The sequence below is a fragment of the Saimiri boliviensis genome, chromosome X (assembly GCF_048565385.1).
Source record: "Saimiri boliviensis isolate mSaiBol1 chromosome X, mSaiBol1.pri, whole genome shotgun sequence".
Taxonomy (NCBI): domain Eukaryota; kingdom Metazoa; phylum Chordata; class Mammalia; order Primates; family Cebidae; genus Saimiri; species Saimiri boliviensis.
The window spans coordinates 63,190,868-63,213,181 of NC_133470.1; the positions used below are offsets into that span (position 1 = coordinate 63,190,868).

The window sequence follows — 22,314 nt, forward strand, 5'->3', positions numbered from 1 at the left end:
AATTAGCTGGGCATGGTGGCACGTGCCTGTAATCCCAGCTACTCAGGAGGCTGAGGCAGGAGAATTGCCTGAACCCAGGAGGCGGAGGTTGCGGTGAGCCGAGATCGCGCCATTGCACTCCAGCCTGGGTAATAAGATCGAAACTCCATCTAAAAAAAAAAAAAAATTAGCTAGGCATGGGGATGCGTGCCTGTACTCCCAGCTTTTCAGAAGGCTGAGGTGTTGGGAGGCTGAGGCAGGAGAATCGCTTGAACCTGGCAGGCAGAGGTTGCAGTGAGCCGAGGTAATGCCACTGCACTCCAGCCTAGGCGACAGAGCCAGACTCCGTCTCAAAACAAAACGAAACAAACAAACAGAAGGCTGAGGTGGGGGAATCACTCCAGCCCAGGAAGTCGACGCGACAGTGAGCCATGATTGTTCCACTGCACGCCAGCCTGGGCAATAGAGTGAGACCCTCGTCTCAAAAAAAAAGAAAAAACATATTTCCACACACCCTCTCCAAAGTAGCTGTCGCCCTCTCCCAACCAGCCCGTCTCGGGCAGACAGAACGCCTTATTGATGATGACCCACAGAGAAGATCCAGAGACGGGGAACCAGAACAAAAACTGCAAGGGTGTTCAATCAATTTTGGGGGTAAGAGGCAGTAGGCCATCAACATGGAAAGGCCTTTTCTTTCTGTTCACAACCCTGGTAATTGTCTGGACATTAAAAATGAGATTCAGTGTCCTTCACTGCTTACTACAAGGCCTGTTCCTGTCTTTTGTGAGAACTCTAATATTGATTTTGAGAGAAACGGCATTATTTATTCAAGAGGCTCTGAAATAGATCCCTCTTTGGGTGTGAACTAGAAAGAATACAAAATAACATTTTGTTTCACTTTATTGTATTTTACTTTGGTGCCTGAGTCTTCTTGCTTTCTAAAAAGGCCAGTTTGGAAATATCAAAAACTGAGACCCACAAATTCATAAATCCTAAAACCCATAAACTTGTACATCATCATCCTCTCTAATTAACTTGGGAAGAATGTTATATCAATATTATTCAGAGAAAAAATGGGTTTGTATTTTTCATATAATGCACACAAAAAGATTATACAACAATGTGCATATGAAGAAGAAAAAAGAGAAATAGGAATGTACTAAATAAAAAAGAAATGCTGAAATTTCGGTGGTACAAAGAACCTCTCCTAAATTAAAATAATCATTTATCATTACACAAAAGTTAAAATATAATAAATTTTACCTTAAATTTTACAACACTTTTAACAAATGCTTTCATTTCTGTTCTCTTTTTCTGTTATAATGGTTTTATTGAGATATAATTTACATATCATACAATTAACCAACTTAAAGTATACAATGCAATGGCTTTTTTTTTTTTTTTTTTTTGAGACAGAGTTTCACTCTTGTTACCCAGGCTGGAGTGCAATGGCGCGATCCTCGGCTCACCACAACCTCCGCCTCCTGGGTTCAGGCAATTCTCCTGCCTCAGCCTCCTGAGTAGCTGGGATTACAGGCATGCGCCACCATGCCCAGCTAATTTTTTTGTATTTTTAGTAGAGACAGAGTTTCACCATGTTGACCAGGATGGTCTCGATCTCTTGACCTCGTGATCCACCCGCCTCGGCCTCCCAAAGTGCTGGGATTACAGGCTTGAGCCACCGCGCCCGGCCCAATGCAATGGCTTTTAGTATATTCACAGAATTGTGCAGCCACCACTACAGTCAATTTTAGAATATTTTCATCACCCCCAAAAGAAACTTCATACCCATAGTATTGTCTTAGTCCATTTTATGCCACTATAACAAAATACCACAGACTCAGTAATTTGTAAAGAACAAAATTTATTTCCTTACAATTCTGGAGAACGGTTAAGTCCAAGATCGAGGCACTGGCATCTGACAACGGCCTTCCTGCTGCATCATCCCATGGTGGAAGGGCAGAGAGAGAGAGAGCAAGAGAGAGAAAGAGGAGGCTAGAACTCATCCTTTTTTAAGGAACTCACTACCGAAAGAACAAACCCACTCCCTCAATAATAGCATTAACCTATTCATAAAGTGGTGCCCTCTTGACCCAAACACATTCCTTTAAGCCTCACCTCCCAACACCACGACATGGAGGATCGCATTTCCGACATAAGAAATTTGAGAGACATATTCAAACCATAGCAAGCATCTTTGTGTTCTCTTCTGATTTTTGTTCAAATATATAATGTTTTGGCTGGTCGTGATGGCTCATGCCTGTAATTCCAGCACTATGCGAGGCCAGTGCAGGAAGATTGCCTGAGCCCACAAGTTCAAAACCAGCTGGGGCGGCAACATAGCAAGATCTTGCCTCTATTTTAAAAATAAATAAATAAAGTGGGGGCCAGGTGTAGTGGCTCACACTCATAATCTGAGTACTTTGGGAAGCCAAGGTTGACGGATCACTTAAGGTCAGGAGTTCGAGACCAGCCTGACGAACATGGTGAATCCCCGCCTCTACTAAAAAAATACAAAAATTATCTGAGCATGGTGGCAGGCACCTGTATCCCAGCTACTCAGGAAGCTGAAGCAGCAGAATCGCTTGAACCTGCGAGGCAGAGGTTATAGTGAGCTGAGATCACGCCCCTGCACTCTGGCCTGGGTGACAGAGTGAAACTCCGTCAAAAAGGAAAGGGGAAAGGGGGAAAAGGGGAAAAAGGGGAAAGGGGAAAGGGGGGAGGAACGAAAAAGGAAAGGGAAGGAAGGAAGGAAGGAAGGAAGGAAGGAAGGAAGGAAGGGAAGAAAGAGAGAGAAAGAGAGAGAGAGAAAACAAAGAAAGAAGGAAAGAAAGACGAAAAATGTATATATAATGTTTTAACAGCTTTTTTGTGGGGGGATGGAGTCTCCCTCTGTCGCCCAGGCTGGAGTGCAGTGGCACAACCTTGGTTCACTGCAACCTCCACCTGCCAGGTTCAAGCAACTCTCCTGCCTCAGTCTCCCAAGTAGCAGGGACTACAGGTGCGTGCCACCATGCCCAGCTAATTTTTTGCATTTTTAGTAGACACAGGGTTTCACCATGCTGGCCAGGCTGGTCTCGAACCCCTGACCTCGTGATCCACCCACCTCAGCCTCCCAAAGTGCTAGGACCGCAGGCATGAGCCACCGCCCCCGGCCAACATTAACATTTTTTACTACACTATATTTGTATTTGAGGTTGTGTTTTTACCATGCACAGGCAAATCTTCATCAGCAAACAGATTGGTTCTGTTTCTTTTTTTTTTTTTTTTTTTTTTTTTGAGACAGAGTTTTGCTCTTGTTACCCAGGCTGGAGTGCAATGGCGCGATCTCGGCTCATCGCAACCTCCGCCTCCTGGGTTCAGGCAATTCTCCTGCCTCAGCCTCCTGAGTAGCTGGGATTATAGGCACGTGCCACCATGCCCAGCTAATTTTTTGTATTTTTAGTAGAGACGGGGTTTCACTGTGTTGACCGGGATGGTCTCGATCTCTTGACCTCGTGATCCACCCGCCTCGGCCTCCCAAAGTGCTGGGATTACAGGCTTGAGCCACCGCGCCCGGCAGTTCTGTTTCTTTCAAGGAACTTCTACCTTCAATTCAGGCAAGGAGCTTGGTCCTAGACTCAGCCCTATGAAAATTACTACACATCACCCCAAAGGCGCAATGCGTAAGAGACTCAACTTTCCCCCCACCAATGCCATTTACCAATGGCACAGACCAACATCAACATTTTATAGATATAATATTGTGCTGTTTTCACTACTTTTCCATACTCCTAGTTAATGATTATTTTCACTCTTTTTAATAAATGGACAGCATTGCATTTTTGAAAGTATTATAAAATTGAAATCAGCACATAATTCTTTTTTTCTTTTTTTTTTTGTGCAAAGGTACAAAGGTAACCTTTTATTTCAGTGTCCTTCTAAGCCATACCCTACCCTGCCTTCTGTTTAAGGCTGTTATCTGCCTTTGTATTCCTTGTGTCTGGCAAAGTTCCTGGTACATGGGAGCCATTCAAAAATAAATCAACAGGCCGACCATGGTGGCTCACGCCTGTAATCTCAGCACTTTGGGAGGCCGAGGTAAGCGGATCACTTGAAATCAGGAGTTCCAAACTAGTCAGGGCAAAAAAGTGAGACCCTATCTCTGTATAAATAAATATTTATTTATATTAAATAAATAATATAAATAATATAAAAATATTGTTTTATAAATAATATAAAACAAATAAATCTGTCATTAACATTAAGGTCCATGTTCTGGATAGAAAAATCCCATCTCCTCTAAGTAGGATTTAGAGATTGCACTTGTATTTTCAGTGATAATGAGATGGAAGTTCATCTGATATTTACCCCACAATTCACAATCTCTGGACATTTCCTCCTATTGGTCATTATGATTTGGTTTTTCCTTCTCTGGAAAAGCTTTGGGTCATGCAGCACATAATTCTTACAGATTGGGTTACTTATTCTTTCCACGTATCTTTATTTTGAAAAACTTCCGTAATGCACCATGGACCCTTAAGAAGAGAAATTCAAGAAAGAGGCACAGGCTGGCCGCAGTAGCTCACGCCTGTCATCTCAGCACTTTGGGAGGCTGAGGCAGGTGGATCATGCAGTCAGGAGTTCAAGATCAGCCTGGCCAACATGTCGAAACCCCAGTTTTACTAAAAATACAAAAATTAGCTGGATATGGTGGCAGGCGCCTGTAATCCCAGCTACTCGGGAGGCTGAGGCAAGAGAATTGCTTGAACCCGGGAGGTAGAGGTTGCAGTGAGTTGAGATCACACCACTGCACTCCAGCCTGGGTGACACAGCAAGACTCCATCTCAAAAAAAATTAAAGACAGAGGCACAGCTTGTAAATCTTGAACCCTATAAAATACTTAGAGTCCTAGACTTGCCTATTTGTCTGAACTTCCCAGTTCACAAGCGGTTCCTAAGGAGTGGTAAGGGAGAAATTTGGGAACCTCTATTGTATCCACCCATTTTAAACTAACATCTGAGACTTTGTTTTTCTCTTTTCCTTTATCCTATATATTTCTTAGGAGACTGGGCTTCTTCTAGAGGATGTGATGATTAATTTTACCTGTCAACTTGGCTGGACCACAATACCCAGATATTTTGTCAAACAATTCTAGATGTTTCTGTGAGGGGTGCTTTTGGATGAAATTAACATTTAAATTAGTGGATTTTGAATAAAGCATTGCCCTCCATAGTGTGGATGGGCCATATCAATCAGTTGAAGACCTGAATAGAACAAAAGACTGATCTATCCCAGGTAAGAAGGAATTCTGCCAATGGATTGCTTTTGAATTGTTAACATTGGCTCTTCTCTAGATTCCCAGCCTGATGGCTTTTGGGCTTGAACTATGGTATCAGCTCTTTCCTGGGGCTCCAGGCTGCCAGCCCACCTTGCAGATTTTGGATTTGCCAAAGTCTATGCTCATGTAAACTAATTCCTTAAAATCTCTTTCTCTCTCTCCCTCTCTCTCTTTCTCTCTATGCTCATGTGTGTATGCATGCATGTGCACATGCACGCATGCACACACACACACACACACACGGTGTTCTCTTTCTCTGAAGAACCACAACTAATACAGATTTCCTGAAACCTATGAATACTCTCAGTTGAGGTTGTGGCACAGGAAGGAAAAGTAGTCAAGAAGACTCTCTCAGTCCCTTGAATTCAGCTTTACCTTGCCAAATTGTATATTGACTAAATCTGACATGAGACTGGCCTTAACTTCTCAAAAGCTACCATTACAAAACTGTAAAACAGGCCAGGCACGGTGGCTCTCGCCTGTAATCCCAGCACTTTTGGAGGCTGAGGTGGGTGGATCCTGAGGTCAGGAGTTTGAGATCAGCCTGGCCAACATGGTGAAACCCCATCTCTACTAAAAATACAAAAAATTAGCTAGATGTGGCACCTTGTGCCTGTAATCCCAGCTACTCAAGAGGCTGAGGCAGGAGAATCTCTTGAACCATGAGGCAGAGATTGTGGTGAGTCGAGATCATGCCAGTGCACTCTAGCCTGAGTGACAGAGAGAGACTCTATCTCAAAAAAAAAAAAAAAAAAAAAAAAAAAGGTGTAAAACAATTTAGAAAACAAGAAGTACCTTTTGTCTTCCTAGAGTCCTGTAATTTTTTCATGATAGTACTAATCGCTTCTGGCACAAGAAGAACCAGTGTGCTCTTTGAGACTTTGAAGAAGGTTAACTGGTGGCTCACGCCTGTAATCCCAGCACTTTGGTTGGCCGAGGCAGGAGGATCGCTTGAGGACAGGAGTTCAAGACCAGCCTAGCCAACATGGCAAAACCTCATCTCTACAAAAAATTTAATAAGTAGGCTGGGCGTTGTGGCTCATGCCTGTAATCCCAGCACTTTGGGAGGCTCAGGCAGGCGGATCACCTGAGATCAGGAGTTCAAGGCCAGCCTGGCCAACATGGTGAAATCCCATCTCTACTAAAAATACAAGAAATTAGCTGGGCAGGGTGGTGCACACCTATAATCCCAGCTACTCCGGAGGCTGAGGCAGGAGAATCACTTGAACCCAAGAGGTGGAGATTGCAGTGAGCTGAGTCGAGGCACTGCACTCCAACCTGGGCAACAAACTGAGACTAGGTCTCAAAAAAAAAAAAAAAAAAGCCAGGCATGGTGGCACATTCCTATAGTCTCAGCTACTTGGGAGGCTGAGGTGGAAGGATCACTTGAGCTTGACAGGTCAAGGCTGCAGTGAACCCTAATTGCACCACTGCACTCCAGCCTAAGTGACAGAGTGAGACCTTTTCTCAAAAAAAAAAAAAAAAAAAAAAGTAAATAAAACAAAATGAAAAAGGAGGCAACGGGAAGTGAAAAAGCCAGCAAGATGGTACAGTAACAAACATATTTATAAAGGCCTTGATTTCATTGTCAAAAGTTAATTAGTTTGAATATGTGAATAAGATAGCTAAGAGACCAAGAGACATATCAAGCTTGTTACTAACTTCTTGATAAATTCTGCAGAAGTTTACCTTTTTTTTTTGAGATGGAGTTTTTGCTCTTGTTACCCAGGCTGGAGTGCAATGGCACAATCTCGGCTCACCACAACCTCCGCCTCCTGGGTTCAGGCAATTCTCCTGTCTCAGCCTCCTGAGTAGCTAGGATTACAGGCACGCGCCACCACGCCCAGCTAGTTTTTTGTATTTTTAGTAGAGACGGGGTTTCACTATGTTGACCAGGATGGTCTCGATCTCTCGACCTCGTGATCCACCCACCTCGGCCTCCCAAAGTGCTGGGATTACAGGCTTGAGCCACCGCGCCCGGCAATGTTTTGTATTTTTAGTAGAGACAGGGTTTCACCATGTTGACCAGGATGGTCTCGATCTCTTGACCTTGTGATCCACCCGCCTCAGCCTCCCAAAGTGCTGGGATTACAGGCTTGAGCCACCGCGCCCGGCAGAAATTTACCTTTTATAACAAAATTCAGTTGGGAAAAAAAGAGATACACTATGGCTAAGAACATATCTCCTCTTCTGTGTAAACAATAAAGGTATCTGGTTATAAAATATACAGGTGTCATTTAAGAGAACTGGTATATTGTTAAGGAAGTTGCTATAATTTTGGAGATGTTTGTATTAGTCAGGGTTCAGTGCAAGAACCAAAAAACCCTTCTGGATTTTAGATGAAGGAACTTAATATAATAAATTGGGTGCTTACAAGTTACTTGGAAGGAAAGGAAGAACACATTCTAAGGAGAATCTCAAGGAATGACTCCCAGAATAATATAAAGCTGATCAACCAGCATTGTTAGAACCTATAAGGCTACTACCAGTTTCATGAATTCAAGAACACAGAGAGCTGTGATCCGGGGAATTTAAAGCCAAAATGGAAAACAAACAAATAACAACAACAACAACAACAAACCACTGCAGCTGATGTGAACACTATAACTTATTATTGGTACAGAGCTGGAGAATTCATGCTAAAATGCTATTACATTTGAGTGGTAACTCTGCACAACTCACTTGCCCGCAAAAACAGGCAAAATGTGGCTTGAAGATGGCTTCCACTTCACATATGCCTTCCAAATACTGAGCAGTTAATTCTAATTAAAATAACGTAGTTTACCTCCAGGCCCATGGCTGCAAGGGTGTGTGAAAAGTGAATGCTTTGACTTTACAACTTCTCAAACATGAAAAAGAATTAAATAAAGGTTCAGTGGGCTAATCAAGAGTACCCAGCTCAGTAGTAGATACGATACAATAAAGCAAATATTCAACTAGGAGTTGGTAAACCTGGGATCTAGTCCTTGTTCATAGTCTTAATTTGATCTTGGGAAAGTTGCATCCTCTCTCAGGCCTAATAGAGTTTATCTAGTTATTATTGGGAATAAATATTTTAAACATGAGAGTGGTATGATCATCTTTATATTCTAGAAGAAGCACTTAGCCAAGAGGTGATGGTGGCCTGCTTAGAGTAGTAGTGAGATAGAGAGAAATGTGACACCTCTGAGAAACATTTAACAATTTAAAGCATTTTATAATGATAATAGGGTCAATTCATCTAGAAGCTATAATGATCATAAATATATATGCAACTAAAAACAAAGTCCCAAAATACATGGGGAAATTTTCAAAATTGAATAGATAAATGCATAATTCAACAGTAAGAATTGACTTGAAGACTTGAATACTTCACTCTCAATAATGGATACTACAAGTAGATGGAAAATTAGCAATGATATAGAAGACTGCAACAATGCTATCAACCAAAATTGACCTAACTGACCTCTATAGAATGATCCAACCAATAGCAGCATAATGAACATTCTTCTCAAGCACTCATGAAACATTTTCAACAACAGACTGCATGCTAGCCTGAACAAATGTAAAGTGATTGGAATTATATGTTCTGCAATCCCAATGGAACGAAATTACAAATAAAATGAGAAGAAAATTTTGAAAATTCACATACATGTGAAAATTAAACATTATATTCTTAAATAGCCAAAGGGTCAAAGAAGCAATCATAAGAATAATTAGAAAATACTTTGAGATGAACAAAAAAGAAAATATACCAAAATTTATGGAATGCAGCTATAGCAGTGCTTAAAGGGAAATTTACAGTTATAATCACCAGCATTATAAACAAAGAAAGATCTCAAAGTAATAACCTCACCATCCACCATAAGAAACTGAAAAAGAAAGGAAAACTAAGCTTAAAGCAGAGAAAAGAAAGTAATCAAAATTAAAGTGAAAATAAATGAAATATGGAATAGAAATAATAGAGAATATCGAAAAAGTAAAAGTTTGTTTTTTGAAAAACCCTTTAGCTAGACAAACCAAAAAAAAAAAGAGAGAGAAGACTCAAATTTCTAAAATCAGGAATGAACGACTGTACATCATTAATGACATTACAAAAATGAAAGCAGTATAAAGGAATACTATGAACAACTCTATGCCAATGTATTAGATATAATGATGAAACAGACAAATTCCCAGAAAAATGCAAACTGCCAAAACTGACTCAAGAAGAACTAGAAAATCTGAGTAGACTTATAACAAGTAAAGAAACTGACTTAGTGATCTTTTTTTAGAAAATTTATTATGTAAAAGTGTATTTTAATTTTTGTTTTTGGGAACTATAAAGATCATACATGATCTGAAAATGAGACTGTACCAAATGATGGCCAAAGAAGAATCATCCATTCTACTCCTTCTCTTTCGCTTGGCCACTCAGAAATATAATACTATCTGCGGAGCCGAAATAACTCAGTTGGGAGAGCGTTAGACTGAAGAAATATAATACTATCAGCTATGAATGTTGTTGCTTGTTGCCTCACATCATTATTATTATTATTATTTTTGTGTATGATACAGTCTTGCTTTATTGCCCAGGCTGGAGTGCAGTGGCCCAATCTTGGCTCACCACAACCTCCGCCCCCCAGGTTCAAGTGATTCTACTGACTCAGCCTCCTGAGTAGCTGGGACTACAGGCACGGTCCACCACGCCCAGCTACTTCTTGTATTTTTAGTAGAGATGGGGTTTCACTATGTTGGCCAGGCTGGTCTCGAACTCCTGAACTTGTGATCCACCCATCTCAGCCTCTCAAAGTGTTGGGATTACAGGTGTGAGCCACCTCACCCAGCCCACCTCACATTATTTTTATCCATGTATTCACCATAGTCCATTTTCCCTTCCACATAAATTTAAGACCCCTTTTTCACATACTGATACGCCACGTCTCTGAGGCCTGGCTGGAATACTGATATTCTTCGCCATGTTGTCTTTTGACTGACATCGCCCATTTGGTAAACTTCACTGTCCCTTAATCGCCACATCTCATTTGTTGCTAGAGAAAATATTGTGACTGGATTTTTTCCTTCCACCTGTGTCAAGACAGGGTCCTGACCCACTCACCCAAGTAACTGCACATGATTCAGGGATCTTTCAAGAACCAAACTGGTAGTTGTTTCGGACACATGTCTTACAAACTGATGAAGTACCTGTAATACAGATCTTCCAAACATGGTTTCCATTTTCTTTTCTTACAGTATAATCTTTAGGGTCTTCATGACGCTCAAACCTGGCCAGCCCAGCCAGCCAGGGGATCACTTCCAGTGCACCTGACTTAATGATCTTTTTTTTTTTTTTTTTTTTTTTTTTTTTTTTTTTTTTTTTTGAGACGGAGTTTCACTCTTGTTACCCAGGCTGGAGTGCAATGGCGCGATCTCGGCTCACCGCAACCTCCGCCTCCTGGGTTCAAGCAATTCTCCTGCCTCAGCCTCCTGAGTAGCTGGGATTACAGGCACACGCCACCATGCCCAGCTAATTTTTTGTATTTTTAGTAGAGACGGGGTTTCACCATGTTGAGCAGGATGGTCTCGATCTCTTGACCTCGTGATCCGCCCGCCTCAGCCTCCCAAAGTGCTGGGATTACAGGCTTGAGCCACCGCGCCCGGCCTCTGACTTAATGATCTTTAAACTTCCCACAAGAAAAGCCCAGGCAAAGATGACTTCACTAATAAAATGTTTCAGACATTTAAAGGAGAAATAATACCAATGCTTTGCAAACTATTCCAAAAAAATAAGAGACTGGAAGATCTCCAAAATTACTCCATGAGGTCACTATTACCTTGAACAAAAAAACAGACAAAAATTTCACAAGAGAAAATCCCTATTGGTCAATATTTCTTATCAATATGGACAGAAAAATCCTCAACAAAATACTAGCAAAGCAAATCCAGCAACATATAAAAAGGATTACATACCTTTACCAAGTGGAATTTATCTCAGAAATGTCAGGTTAGATGAACCTACAAAAAAATAATCAATGTAATACACCATATTAACAGAATAGAGGGGAGAAAACTGATGTGATCATCTTAGCAGACATGCTTTGGCAAAATCCAACACACTTTCATGATAAAAACACCTAATAAACTAGACTAGGAGGGAACTTTCTCAATTTGATAAAGGTATCTACTAAAAGCCCACGACTAACATGATACTTAATGATAAGGCTGAAAACTTTCTTCTTTAGATCAGAAAGAAGACAATGTCCACTCTCACAACTGCTATTCAACAATGTACTCCTGGTAATTCTAGTCAATGCAAAAGGCAAGGCAAATTCAAGGGATACAAAAACATCTTTTGATAAATTCAATACCCTTTATAATAAGAACATTTAACACATTAGGGATAGAAGAAAGCTTCTTTAACCCAAAAAGAAGGTACACTTTTTTTTTTTTAATTTAAAAAACATGCTTAAATTTAAAACATACTTAATAGTCAAATACTGAGAGCTTTCCTCCTAAGATAAAGAACAAGACAGGAATGTCTGCTTTCACCATTTCTATTCAGCATTGAATGGTGCGAACTCACCTCACAGCAACCTCCACCTCCCAGGTTCCAGCTATTCTCCCTGCCTCAGCCTCCCCAGTAGATGGGATTACAGGTGCCTGCCACTGCAGCTGGCTAATTTTTGTATTTTTTTGTACAGACAGGTTTTCATCATGTTGGCCAGGCTGGTTTCAAACTCCTGAACTCAGGTAATCTGCCCACCCGGGCCTCCCAAAGTGCTGGGCTTATAGGCATGAACCACCGCACCCAGCCTAGAACACCAAAGTTTAGCAACTAACTGCACACAGAAAACCACCATCACAAGAACCAAAAATCAGGTGAGCAATCACAGTATCTAGTTTTAACTTCATATCACTGAAAGAGGCATTGAGAAAGGCAGAAGAGACAGTCTTGAATCCTTGACACTACCTTTCACTCATCCCGCTACAGCAGCCATGCAGCCAAAGAGAGATAATCTGTGCATTTTGGAAAGGAAGAGCACAGCAACCGAGGAAATTTACATTGAACTCAGTGCTGATCTGTTACAGTGGAGAATAAAGCCATGCTGGGCTCAGCCAGTACCTGTGCATGTAGGGAGCACTTTAACCAGCCCTAGCCAGAGGGGAATGAACCATTCCAACAGTCAGAACTTGATTTTCTCAGCAAGCTTTACTACCATGGGCTAAAGTGCTCTGGGCTTCTAAATAAACTTGATAGGGGATCTAGGACACAAGTATTGCTATTCCTAGGCAACTCATAGTGTGAGGCTGGGCTTAGAGCCAGTGGAGTAGGGTAGCACATGACCTAGGGAGATATCAGCTGGGGTGGCTAAGGGAGTGCTTGCACCATCCCTGCCCCAACCCCAGGCAGTGCAGCTAATGGCAAAAAGTGACTCTTTGCTCTGTCTAAGGAGAGGAGAGCAAAGAGCAACATGACATATTTAAAGAGCTAAAGGAAAAACTTTGACCTTAGAATAGTAAGTATATCCAACAAAAATACCTGCTAACATGAAGGAGAACTAAAGACCTTCCCAGACAAACAAAAGCTGAGAGAGTTCATCAACACCAGACCTGTCCTACAATAAATGCTAAAGGGATGCAAGCTTCAGTCCCAAAGAAAAGGATGTTAATGAGCAAGAAAAAATCATCTGAAAGCACAAAACTCTTGGTAATAGGAAGCACATAGGAAAATACAGAATAGTGTAACACTCTAATTGTGGTGTGTAAGCTATTCCTATCTTAAGTAGAAAGATTAAATGATTAATCAATCAAAAATGATAACTACAACAGCTTTTCAAGACATTATACAATAAGACATAAAGAGAAACAACAAAGAAGTTTATTTTATTTTATTTTGTTTTATTTATTTACTTATTTATTTTGAGACAGAGTCTTCTTGCTCTATCACCTAGGATGGAGTGCAATGATGCAATCTCAACTCACTGCAATCTCCACCTCCTAGGTTAAAGCGATTCTCGTGCCTCAGCCTCCTGAGTAACTGGGACGACAGGTGCTTGCCACCACGCCCAGCTAATGTTTGTATTTTTAGTAGAGATGGGGTTTCACCATGTTAACCAGGCTGGTCTCGAACTCGGGACCTCAAAGGATCCATCCACCTTGGCTTCCCAAAGTGTTGGGATTACAGGCGTGAGCCACCATGCCCAGCCAATAAAAAAGTTTAAAAGTGGGAAAATGAAGTTAAAATGTAACATTTTTGTTAATTTTTTTTTTTTTTGAGACGGAGTTTCACTCTTGTTACCCAGGCTGGAGTGCAATGGCACGATCTCGGCTCACTGCAACCTCCGCCTCCTGGGTTCAGGCAATTCTCCTGCCTCAGCCTCCTGAGTAGCTGGGATTACAGGCACGCGCCACCATGCCCAGCTGATTTTTTGTATTTTTAGTAGAGACGGGGTTTCACCATGTTGACCAGGATGGTCTCGATCTCTTGACCTCGTAATCCACCCGCCTCGGCCTCCCAAAGTGCTAGTATTACAGGCGTGAGCCACCGCACATGGCTACTTCTCTTTTTGTGTCTTCATTTATGCAATCAACGTTAAGTTGTCATTAGTTCAAAATAATGTGTTATGAAATAGTATTTGCAAACTTCATGGTAACCCAAAGTTGAAAAACGTACAACAGATACACAAAAAATAATAAGCAAGAAATTAAGTCATACCACAAGAGAGAATCACATTCACTAAAAGGAAGACAGGAAGGAAGAATAGACCACAAAACAACCAGAAAAATCACAAAATGGCAGGAGTAAGTCCCTACTTATCAATAATAACCTTGAATGTAAGTGGACTAAACTTACCAACCAAAAGACATAGTGATTGAATGAATGAATAAACAAGACTCATTGATTTGTTATCTACAAGAAATATACTTCACCTAGAAAGGTACACATAAACTGAAAATAAAGGGGTGGAAAAGATATTCCATACCAATGGAAAACAAAAAAGAGCAGAAATTGCCATACTTATATCAGACAAAATAGATTTCAAGACAAAAACTGTAAGAAGGGACAAAGAAGGTCATTATATAAAGATAAAGGGGTCAATTCAGCAAGATAATATGACTGTCAATATATCTGCACTCAACATTGGAGCACCCAGATACATAAAGCAAATATTATTAGAGTTAAAGAGAGAGAAAGGCCACAATACCAAAATAGCTGGAGACTTCAACACCCCACTTTCATCACTGGACAGATCTTCCAGACAGAAAAATCAACAAAGAAACATCAAACTTAATCTGTAGTATAGACCAAATAGACATTTACAAACCATATCATCCAATGGTTGCAGAATACACTTTCTCCTCCTCAGCACATGGATTATTTTCAAGGAAAAAACATATATTAGTCTACAAAACAAGTGTTAAAACATTCCAACCCGGGCACGGTGATTCACGCCTGTAATCCCAGCACTTTGGGAGGCTGAGGTAGGTGGATCAAGAGGAAATTGAGCCGGGCGCGGTGGCTCAAGCCTGTAATCCCAGTACTTTGGGAGGCTGAGGCGGGTGGATCACGAGGTCAAGAGATCGAGACCATCCTGGTCAACATGGTGAAACCCCATCTCTACTAAAAATATAAAAAATTAGCTGGGCATGGTGGTGTGTGCCCGTAATCCCAGCTACTCAGGAGGCTGAGGCAGGAGAATTGCCTGAACCCAGGAGGCAGAGGTTGCAGTGAGCCGAGATCGCACCATTGCACTCCAGCCTGGGTAACAAGAGCGAAACTCCGTCTCAAAAAAAAAAAAAAAAGGTCGGGGGGGGGGGGAATTGAGACCATCCTGGCTAACACGGTGAAAAACCATCTTTACTAAAGTTACAAAAAATTAGCCAGGTGTGGTGGCATGCACCTGTAGTCTCAGCTACTCTGGAGGCTGAGGCAGGAGAATCGCTTGAGCCCTGGAGGCAGAGGTTGTAGTGAGTCAAGATTATGCCAGTGCACTCCAGCCTGGGCAACAGAGAGAGACTCCATCTCAAAAAAAAAAAAAACTCAAAAGAAATAATACCTAGCATCTTCTGTGAACACAATGAAATAAAACTACAATAACAAGAGGAATTTTGGAAACTATATAAACATATGAAAATCAAACAATATTCTCCTGAATGACCAGTGGGTCAATGAAAGTAAGAGGGAAAGTGAAAATTTTATTGAAGCAAATGATAACAGAAACACAACATGTCAAAACCAATGGGATATAGCAAAAGCAGTACTATGACAGAAATTCATAGCTGTAAGTGCCTACATCAAAAAAGAAGAAAAACTTCACACAAATAACCTAATGATGCATCTTAGAGAACTAGAAAAGCAAGAGCAAACCAAAACCAAAATTACCTGACTTCAAATTATACTACAGAGCTATAAGAATCAAAGAGCATGGTATGGGCATAAAAACAGACACATAGACCAATGGAACAGAATAAAAATACACAGAATAGCCAAAGCTATCCTGAGCAAAAAGAACAAAACTGGAGAAATCAAATTACCTGACTTAAAAAAAAAAACAAACAGACACATAGACTGATGGAGCAGAACAGACAACTCAGAAAGAAATTCGCACATTTACAGTTAATTCATTTTTTTTTTTTCTGGAATGGAGTCTAGTTCTGTGGGTGCATGCTGGAGTGCAGTGGTGCAGTCTCGGCTCACTGCAACCTCTGCCTCCTGGGTTCAAGCAATTCTCCTGCCTCAGCCTCCTGAGTAGCTGGAATTACAGACACCTGCCACCACACCCAGCTAATTTTTGTGTTTTTAGTAGAGATGGGGTTTCACTGTGTTGGCCAGGCTGGTCTTGAACTCCTGACCTCATCATCTACTTGCTTTGTACTCCCAAAGTGCTGGGATTACAAGGATGAGCCACCATGCCTGGCCAGTGAATTCATTTTTTTTTTTTTTTTTTTTTTTGAGTCAGAGTTTCGCTCTTGTTACCCAGGCTGGAGTGCAATGGTGCGATCTCGGCTCACCACAACCTCCGCCTCCTGGGTTCAGGCAATTCTCCTGCCTCAGCCTCCTGAGTAGCTGGGATTACAGGCACATGCCACCATGCCCAGCTAATTTTTTGTATTTTTGGTAGAGACGGGGTTTCACCATGTTGACCAGGATGGTCTCGATCTCTTGACCTCGTGATCCACCCGCCTCGGCCTCCCAAAGTTCTGGGATTACAGGCTTGAGCCACCGTGCCTGGCTCAGTGAATTCATTTTTAACAAAATTGCCAGAAACATACAGTGAGGAAAAGACAGTCTTTTTTTTTTCTGAGATGGAGTTTTTGCTCTTGTTGCCCAGGCTGGACTGCAATGATGTGATCTCGGCTCACTGCAATTTCCACCTCCTGGGTTCAAGTGATTCTCCTGCCTCAGCCTCCCAAGTAGCTGGGATTACAGGCATGTGCCACCACACCCAGCTAATTTTGCATTTTTTAAAAGTAGAGACGGGTGTTTCTCCATGTTGGTCATTCTGGTCTTGAACTCCCAACCTCAGGTGCTCCGCCCACCTCAGCCTCCCAAAGTGCTGGGATTACAGGCGTGAGCCACCGCACCAGGCTGAAAGGATAGTCTTTTCAATAAGTAGTGCTGGGAAAACTGGATATCCATATGCAGAATGAAACTAGACCCTTGCCATACACAAAAATCAAATCAAAATGGATTAAAGACTTAAATATGGGCCGGGCGCGGTGGCTCAAGCCTGTAATCCCAGCACTTTGGGAGGCCGAGGCAGGTGGATCACGAGGTCAAGAGATCGAGACCATCCTGGTCAACATGGTGAAACCCCGTCTCTACTAAAAATACAAAAAATTAGCTGGGCATGGTAGCGTGTGCCTGTAATCCCAGCTACTCAGGAGGCTGAGGCAGGAGAATTGCCTGAACCCAGGAGGCGGAGGTTGTGGTGAGCTGAGATCGCTCCATTGCACTCCAGCCTGGGTAACAAGAGCGAAACTCAGTCTCAAAAAAAAAAAAAAAAAAAAAAAAAAAAGACTTAAATATAAGACTCCAAACTATGAAACTAGTACAAGAAAACATTGGGGAAACTCCAAGACACTGGTCTGGGCAAAAATTTCTTGAGTACTATCCCACAAGCACAGACAACCAAAGCAAAAATGGACAAATAGGATTACACCAAGTTCTAAAGCTTCTGCACAGCAAAGGAAACAACCAACAAAGTGAAGAGATGACCCACAGAAGGGGAGTAAATATTTGCAAACCACAAACCACCCCTCTGACAAGGGATTAATAACCAGAATATGCAAACAGCTCAAACAAGTGTGTAGGGAAAAACTTAATTCAATTTTTTAAATGGGCAAAAGTTTTGTATAAACATTTTTCAAAAGAAAACATACAAATATCCAACAGGCATATGAAAATGTGCTCAATATCATTGACCATCAGAGAAATGTAAATCAAAGATATAATTAGATATCATCTTTCCCCAGATAAAATGGATTTTATCCAAAAGTTTGATAAAACAAATGCTGGCAGGGGTATGGAGGAAAGGAAACCCCCTTACACTGTTGGTGAGAATGTAAGTTAGTACAATCGCTATAGAGAACAGTTTGGAGCATCCTCAAAATATTAAAAATAGAGCTAAATAGGACCCAGCAATTCCACTGCTGGATCATACATCCAAAAGAAAGGAAATCGGTATGCCAAAGAGATGTCTGTACTCCCATGTTTGTTGCAGCACTATTCACAGTAGCCAGGATTTGGAAGCAACCTAAGTGTCCACCAACAGATGAATGGATAAAGAAAACATTGTACTTATACACAATGGAGTACTATTTAGCCATAAAAATGAATGAGATTCTGTCATTTTTAACAACATGGATGGAACCGGAGGTCATTATGTTAAGTGAAATAAGCCAGGCACAGAAAATACAAACATGGCATGTTCTCACTTTTTTTGCGTGGGTTCTAAAAATCAAATAATTGAACTCATGGAGATAGAGAGTAGAGGAATGGTTACCAGAGGCTGGTAAAGGTAGTAGGGGGTTGTGGAGGAGGTGGGGATTGTCAATGGATACCAAAAAAAGTAGTTAGAAAAAATGGGTAGGAGCAGTGGCTCACACTTGTAATCCCAGCACTTTGGGAGGCCAAGGTGGGCAGATCCCCTGAAGTCAGACCAGCCTGGCCAACATGGCAAAACCCTATCTCTACTAAAAATACCAAAAAAATTAGCCGGATGTGGTGGCCCGCACCTGTAGTCATAGCTACTTGGGGAGGCTGAGGCAGGAGAATCGCTAGAACTCGGGAGGCGGAGGCTGCAGTGAGCTGAGATCAAGCCACTGCACTCCAGCCTGGGCAACAGAGCGAAACACTGTCTTAAAAAAAAAAAAAAAAAAAAAAAATGAATGAATAAATGAATAAAATCTAGTATTTGATAGCACAATAGGGTGACTATAGTCAATAACAATTTAAGTATACATTTAAAAATAACAAAAAGTGTATAATTAGATTGTTTCTAACACACAGGATAAATGCTTGAGGGGATGGACACCCAATTTTCCATAATGTTATTATTAAGCATTGCATGGCTATACTAAAATATCTCATGTAATCCATAAAGATACATACCTACTATATACACACAAACATTAAAAATTTTTAAAAATTTAAATAAAAAAGATCCACATAAACATATATATTCTCTACTGTGACAAAAAATGGATTTAATACATTGTCTCAATCATGTATAGCTTTAATTAAAATATAAACCTAAAGGGAATTTCAACATGATAATTAATAAAGTTAGTTTGCTGAGCAAGGTGGTTCACGCCTATAATCACAGAACTTAGGGAGGCAGAGGTGGGAGGATAGCTTGATCCCAGGAGTTTGAGACCTGCCTGGGCAACATACTGAGAACCCATTCTCCACAAAAAGGAAAAAAAAAAGAAGACCAAAAAAGGGCTAATTTAACAAGGGTATATCAAATTTTTAACCTTTGTTACCATTTATGCAACACCATTTCATTGTTTAGGAATCAAATTCATTTCTTCAAACTGCATACACTTTATGTGGCAACTATACATGCTACATGGCTCTCAACTTTAATTTTCAAAAAGATGTTTCTTGTGGTTGCATTTAAGGAGGCAGTTTCGAATTGCAATTAAGTCATGCTGAAAATAAAGGCCAATTGCTACATTCAGTATTCTTTTTTTTTTTTTTTTTTTTTTTACATTCAGTATTCTTATGTCTGGTTTTACCAAAACATTTGTGCTGGATGTCTGAAAAAAATTCACATGCAAAACATCTAACTATTAAAGAAAAAGCGTATTATAGATTTTTTAAAGTACAAAGCCTAATCTCATTTCAAAAATTGAAAAATACAAGGAAGAAAAATGAGGAGGGAAAAAATCATAATCAGTCTTATAACCCAAAACAGCTACTGTTGATGTTTCAGTGTTAATTTTCCATACTTTTTTTTTTTTTTTTTGAAACAGGTCTGTCATCCAGGCTGGAGTGCAGTGGCCCAATAATGATCATGGCTCACTGCAACATTTACCTCATGGGTTCAAGGGATCTTCCAACCTCAGCACCCCCAAATAGCTGGGACTATATATAGGTGCAAGCCACCAAACCTCGCTAATTTTTTGGTATTTTTTAGTAGAGACAGGGTTTCTCCACATTGCCCAGGCTGCTCTCAAATTCCTTTACTCAAGTGATCTGCCTGCCTGCGCCTCCCAAAGTGCTAGGATTACAGGCATGAGCCACGATACCCAGCCTCCTATACTTATTTCTGTATCTATACGAATGTGCAACATGTCCATAAATCCTTGTGAAACTTATATTAGGTACAAACAACTTGGAGAGCAACAGAGAGGAAATCTGTCCATTACTTAAATGTATCTTGTTTTGTAGGTTTTTTTTTTTCTTTCTTTCTTTCTTTTTTTTTTTTTTTTTTTTTTTTGAGACAGAGTCTTGATCTGTCACCCAGGCTGGAGTTCAGTGGCACAATCACGGCTTACTGCAGCCTTGACCTTCCCACTCAGGTGATCTTCCCACCTCAGCTTCCCAAGTAGCTGGGACTACAGGCACCATCTGCCACTTCCAGCTAATGTGCCACTTCCAACTAAGGTTTTTTGGTTTTTTTTTTATTTTGTTTTTGTTTTCAGTACAGATGGGGTTTTGCCATATTGCCAAGGTTGATCTCGAACTCCTGGGCTCAAGCAATCCTCCCTCCTTGGCCTCCACAGCTGTGAGCCACCACAACTGGCCTGGTTTTGTAGTTTTTATTTTCCAAATAATAACACTTTTTTTTTACTGAATGCTTCAATCCTGTTATGTTTTACAACTTAAATGATAGTGATTATATTGAAAGCTAAGATTCTTGCAATAAGATGGGCTAAATTATGCATAAGTCTTTTCACTGTGGCATTTTTCTATCTTATGTATCTCTTATCTTTATGGACAGTTATTTTTTAAATCAAAAAATTAGTAACTCTAATTTCTTATTATTTTTTTCTTTTGCTTATTGCATTACATGTATCTCACACATTCTTTCCCATGTCCTTAGCACATATATAAGAACTGATCATAAACTAGACCACAGAGAAAGCCTAAGTCTTAAATTATGAAAACGGACAAGTCTAATTTTCTGAATAGGAAGGGATTCAAATTCAACGACCCAAGTGTCGAAACAAACAAACAAAAAAAACAGAAAACAACACTACTCAGTTAATAGATTATTATGGTTTTGGCTTCTTGAGTAGGAGGAAAGTCAGGCAGGAAGGGCCTCCAGAATGCCGGTGACACGTGAATGGGGCCGTGTGCAAACCTTGTATGACATCACTGAGAACCCTAGAGGAAAACAGGTATTTCTTTCTAAGCTGCCCTAAGGGGAGTTGCGCTGTGGCCTCCCGGGCCGAGGTGGGCCTGCTCACTGGAAGATCGCACCACAGCCATGAGTAGTAACGATTCCTTCACGTGTGGACGCGCTGGCTACTCGGCCCGGGGATGCCCTAGAGGAGGAGCTGGAGGGAGAGGAGGTAGAGGCCATGGCAGAGGTTCTCAATGCAGTTCCACGTCCCTATCATACACCTGTTACCGCTGCGGTGAGTCTGGTCATCAAGCTAAGAACTGTGTCCTCGGAAACATCTGCTACAACTGTGGGAGAAGCGGCCACATCGCCAAAGACTGTAACGAACCTAAACGAGAGAGAGACCAATGCTGTTATACCTGCGGCAGACCAGGACATCTGGCTTGTGACTGTGATCGTCAGAAAGAGCAGAAATGCTATGCTTGCGGCCAACTTGGGCACATTCAGAAAGACTGCGCCAAGGTCAAGTGCTACAGATGTGGCGAGACCGGCCACATGGCCATCAGTTGCAGCAAGGCGATCCAAGTCAACTGCTACCGCTGTGGCAAACCCGGACACCTAGCCAGGGAATGTCCTAGTGAGGCTACTGCTTAAATCTTTTCCCTTTGTCATCTTCACCCCCTCCTTTTGCTGACTGATGATTTTATTATTTTCTCTGAAACCATCACTGACCAAAAGGTTGATTGAGATTGAGGGTACTTTCAGGCACGTGAGCTTTAATTACCATGTTAAAGGAGAAAAGAGCTAGAAAAAAAAAAAAAAAACCTCAGAAAAGTTAATCATTTGTATATGCCCCACAGTTAATGTGTTGCTTCTACCCCACAGGCAACTCTAGTTATTGAGTAGTCATTCTGGGCACTAATCACTTTAGGGGTTCTTTTGGTGTATTTTGATTTAACACATTTAATTAGGAGGCACTATTGGAAGAGATGGATCTATACTGGTGAACAAATCAGAACGAGTTTAGAAGCACTGGCCTAGAATCTACTAAACAGTGTGTCAGATGAAGATAAATTGCTATAGAGAGAAAGAACTGGAGGTAAAAGGATAAAAAGAGAATGTGTATGGAGGGGAAGAGGGAAAGGATGTGGTTCTGTTTTAGATACACAAGAACACCCTGAGGAGGTTATATTTCCTTAGAGATCCATAGGGCAAATAAAGCTGATGCTGAAAATCTGTGACCTTGCCAAAGTAACTTTA

At 41.1% G+C, this 22,314-nt stretch overlaps 1 protein-coding gene and 1 pseudogene across 1 annotated transcript; one reads left to right on the forward strand and one right to left on the reverse strand.

The window, feature by feature from the left end:
• Positions 1-9,705: 9,705 nt before the first annotated feature.
• Positions 9,706-10,486, reverse strand: LOC101039414 (single-stranded DNA-binding protein, mitochondrial pseudogene; annotated as a pseudogene).
• Positions 10,487-21,198: 10,712 nt separating this feature from the next.
• ZCCHC13 (zinc finger CCHC-type containing 13) lies at positions 21,199-21,708 on the forward strand. The gene has a single exon (XM_003936863.2). It carries the CDS (start codon positions 21,199-21,201, stop codon positions 21,706-21,708), a length of 510 nt encoding a protein of 169 aa, XP_003936912.1.
• The last annotated feature ends 606 nt before the right edge of the window (positions 21,709-22,314 follow it).

Bases quoted from the DNA above. Each gene is read 5' to 3' on its own strand.
- ZCCHC13 (XM_003936863.2), top strand. From the start codon at position 21,199: ATGAGTAGTAACGATTCCTTCACGTGTGGACGCGCTGGCTACTCGGCC.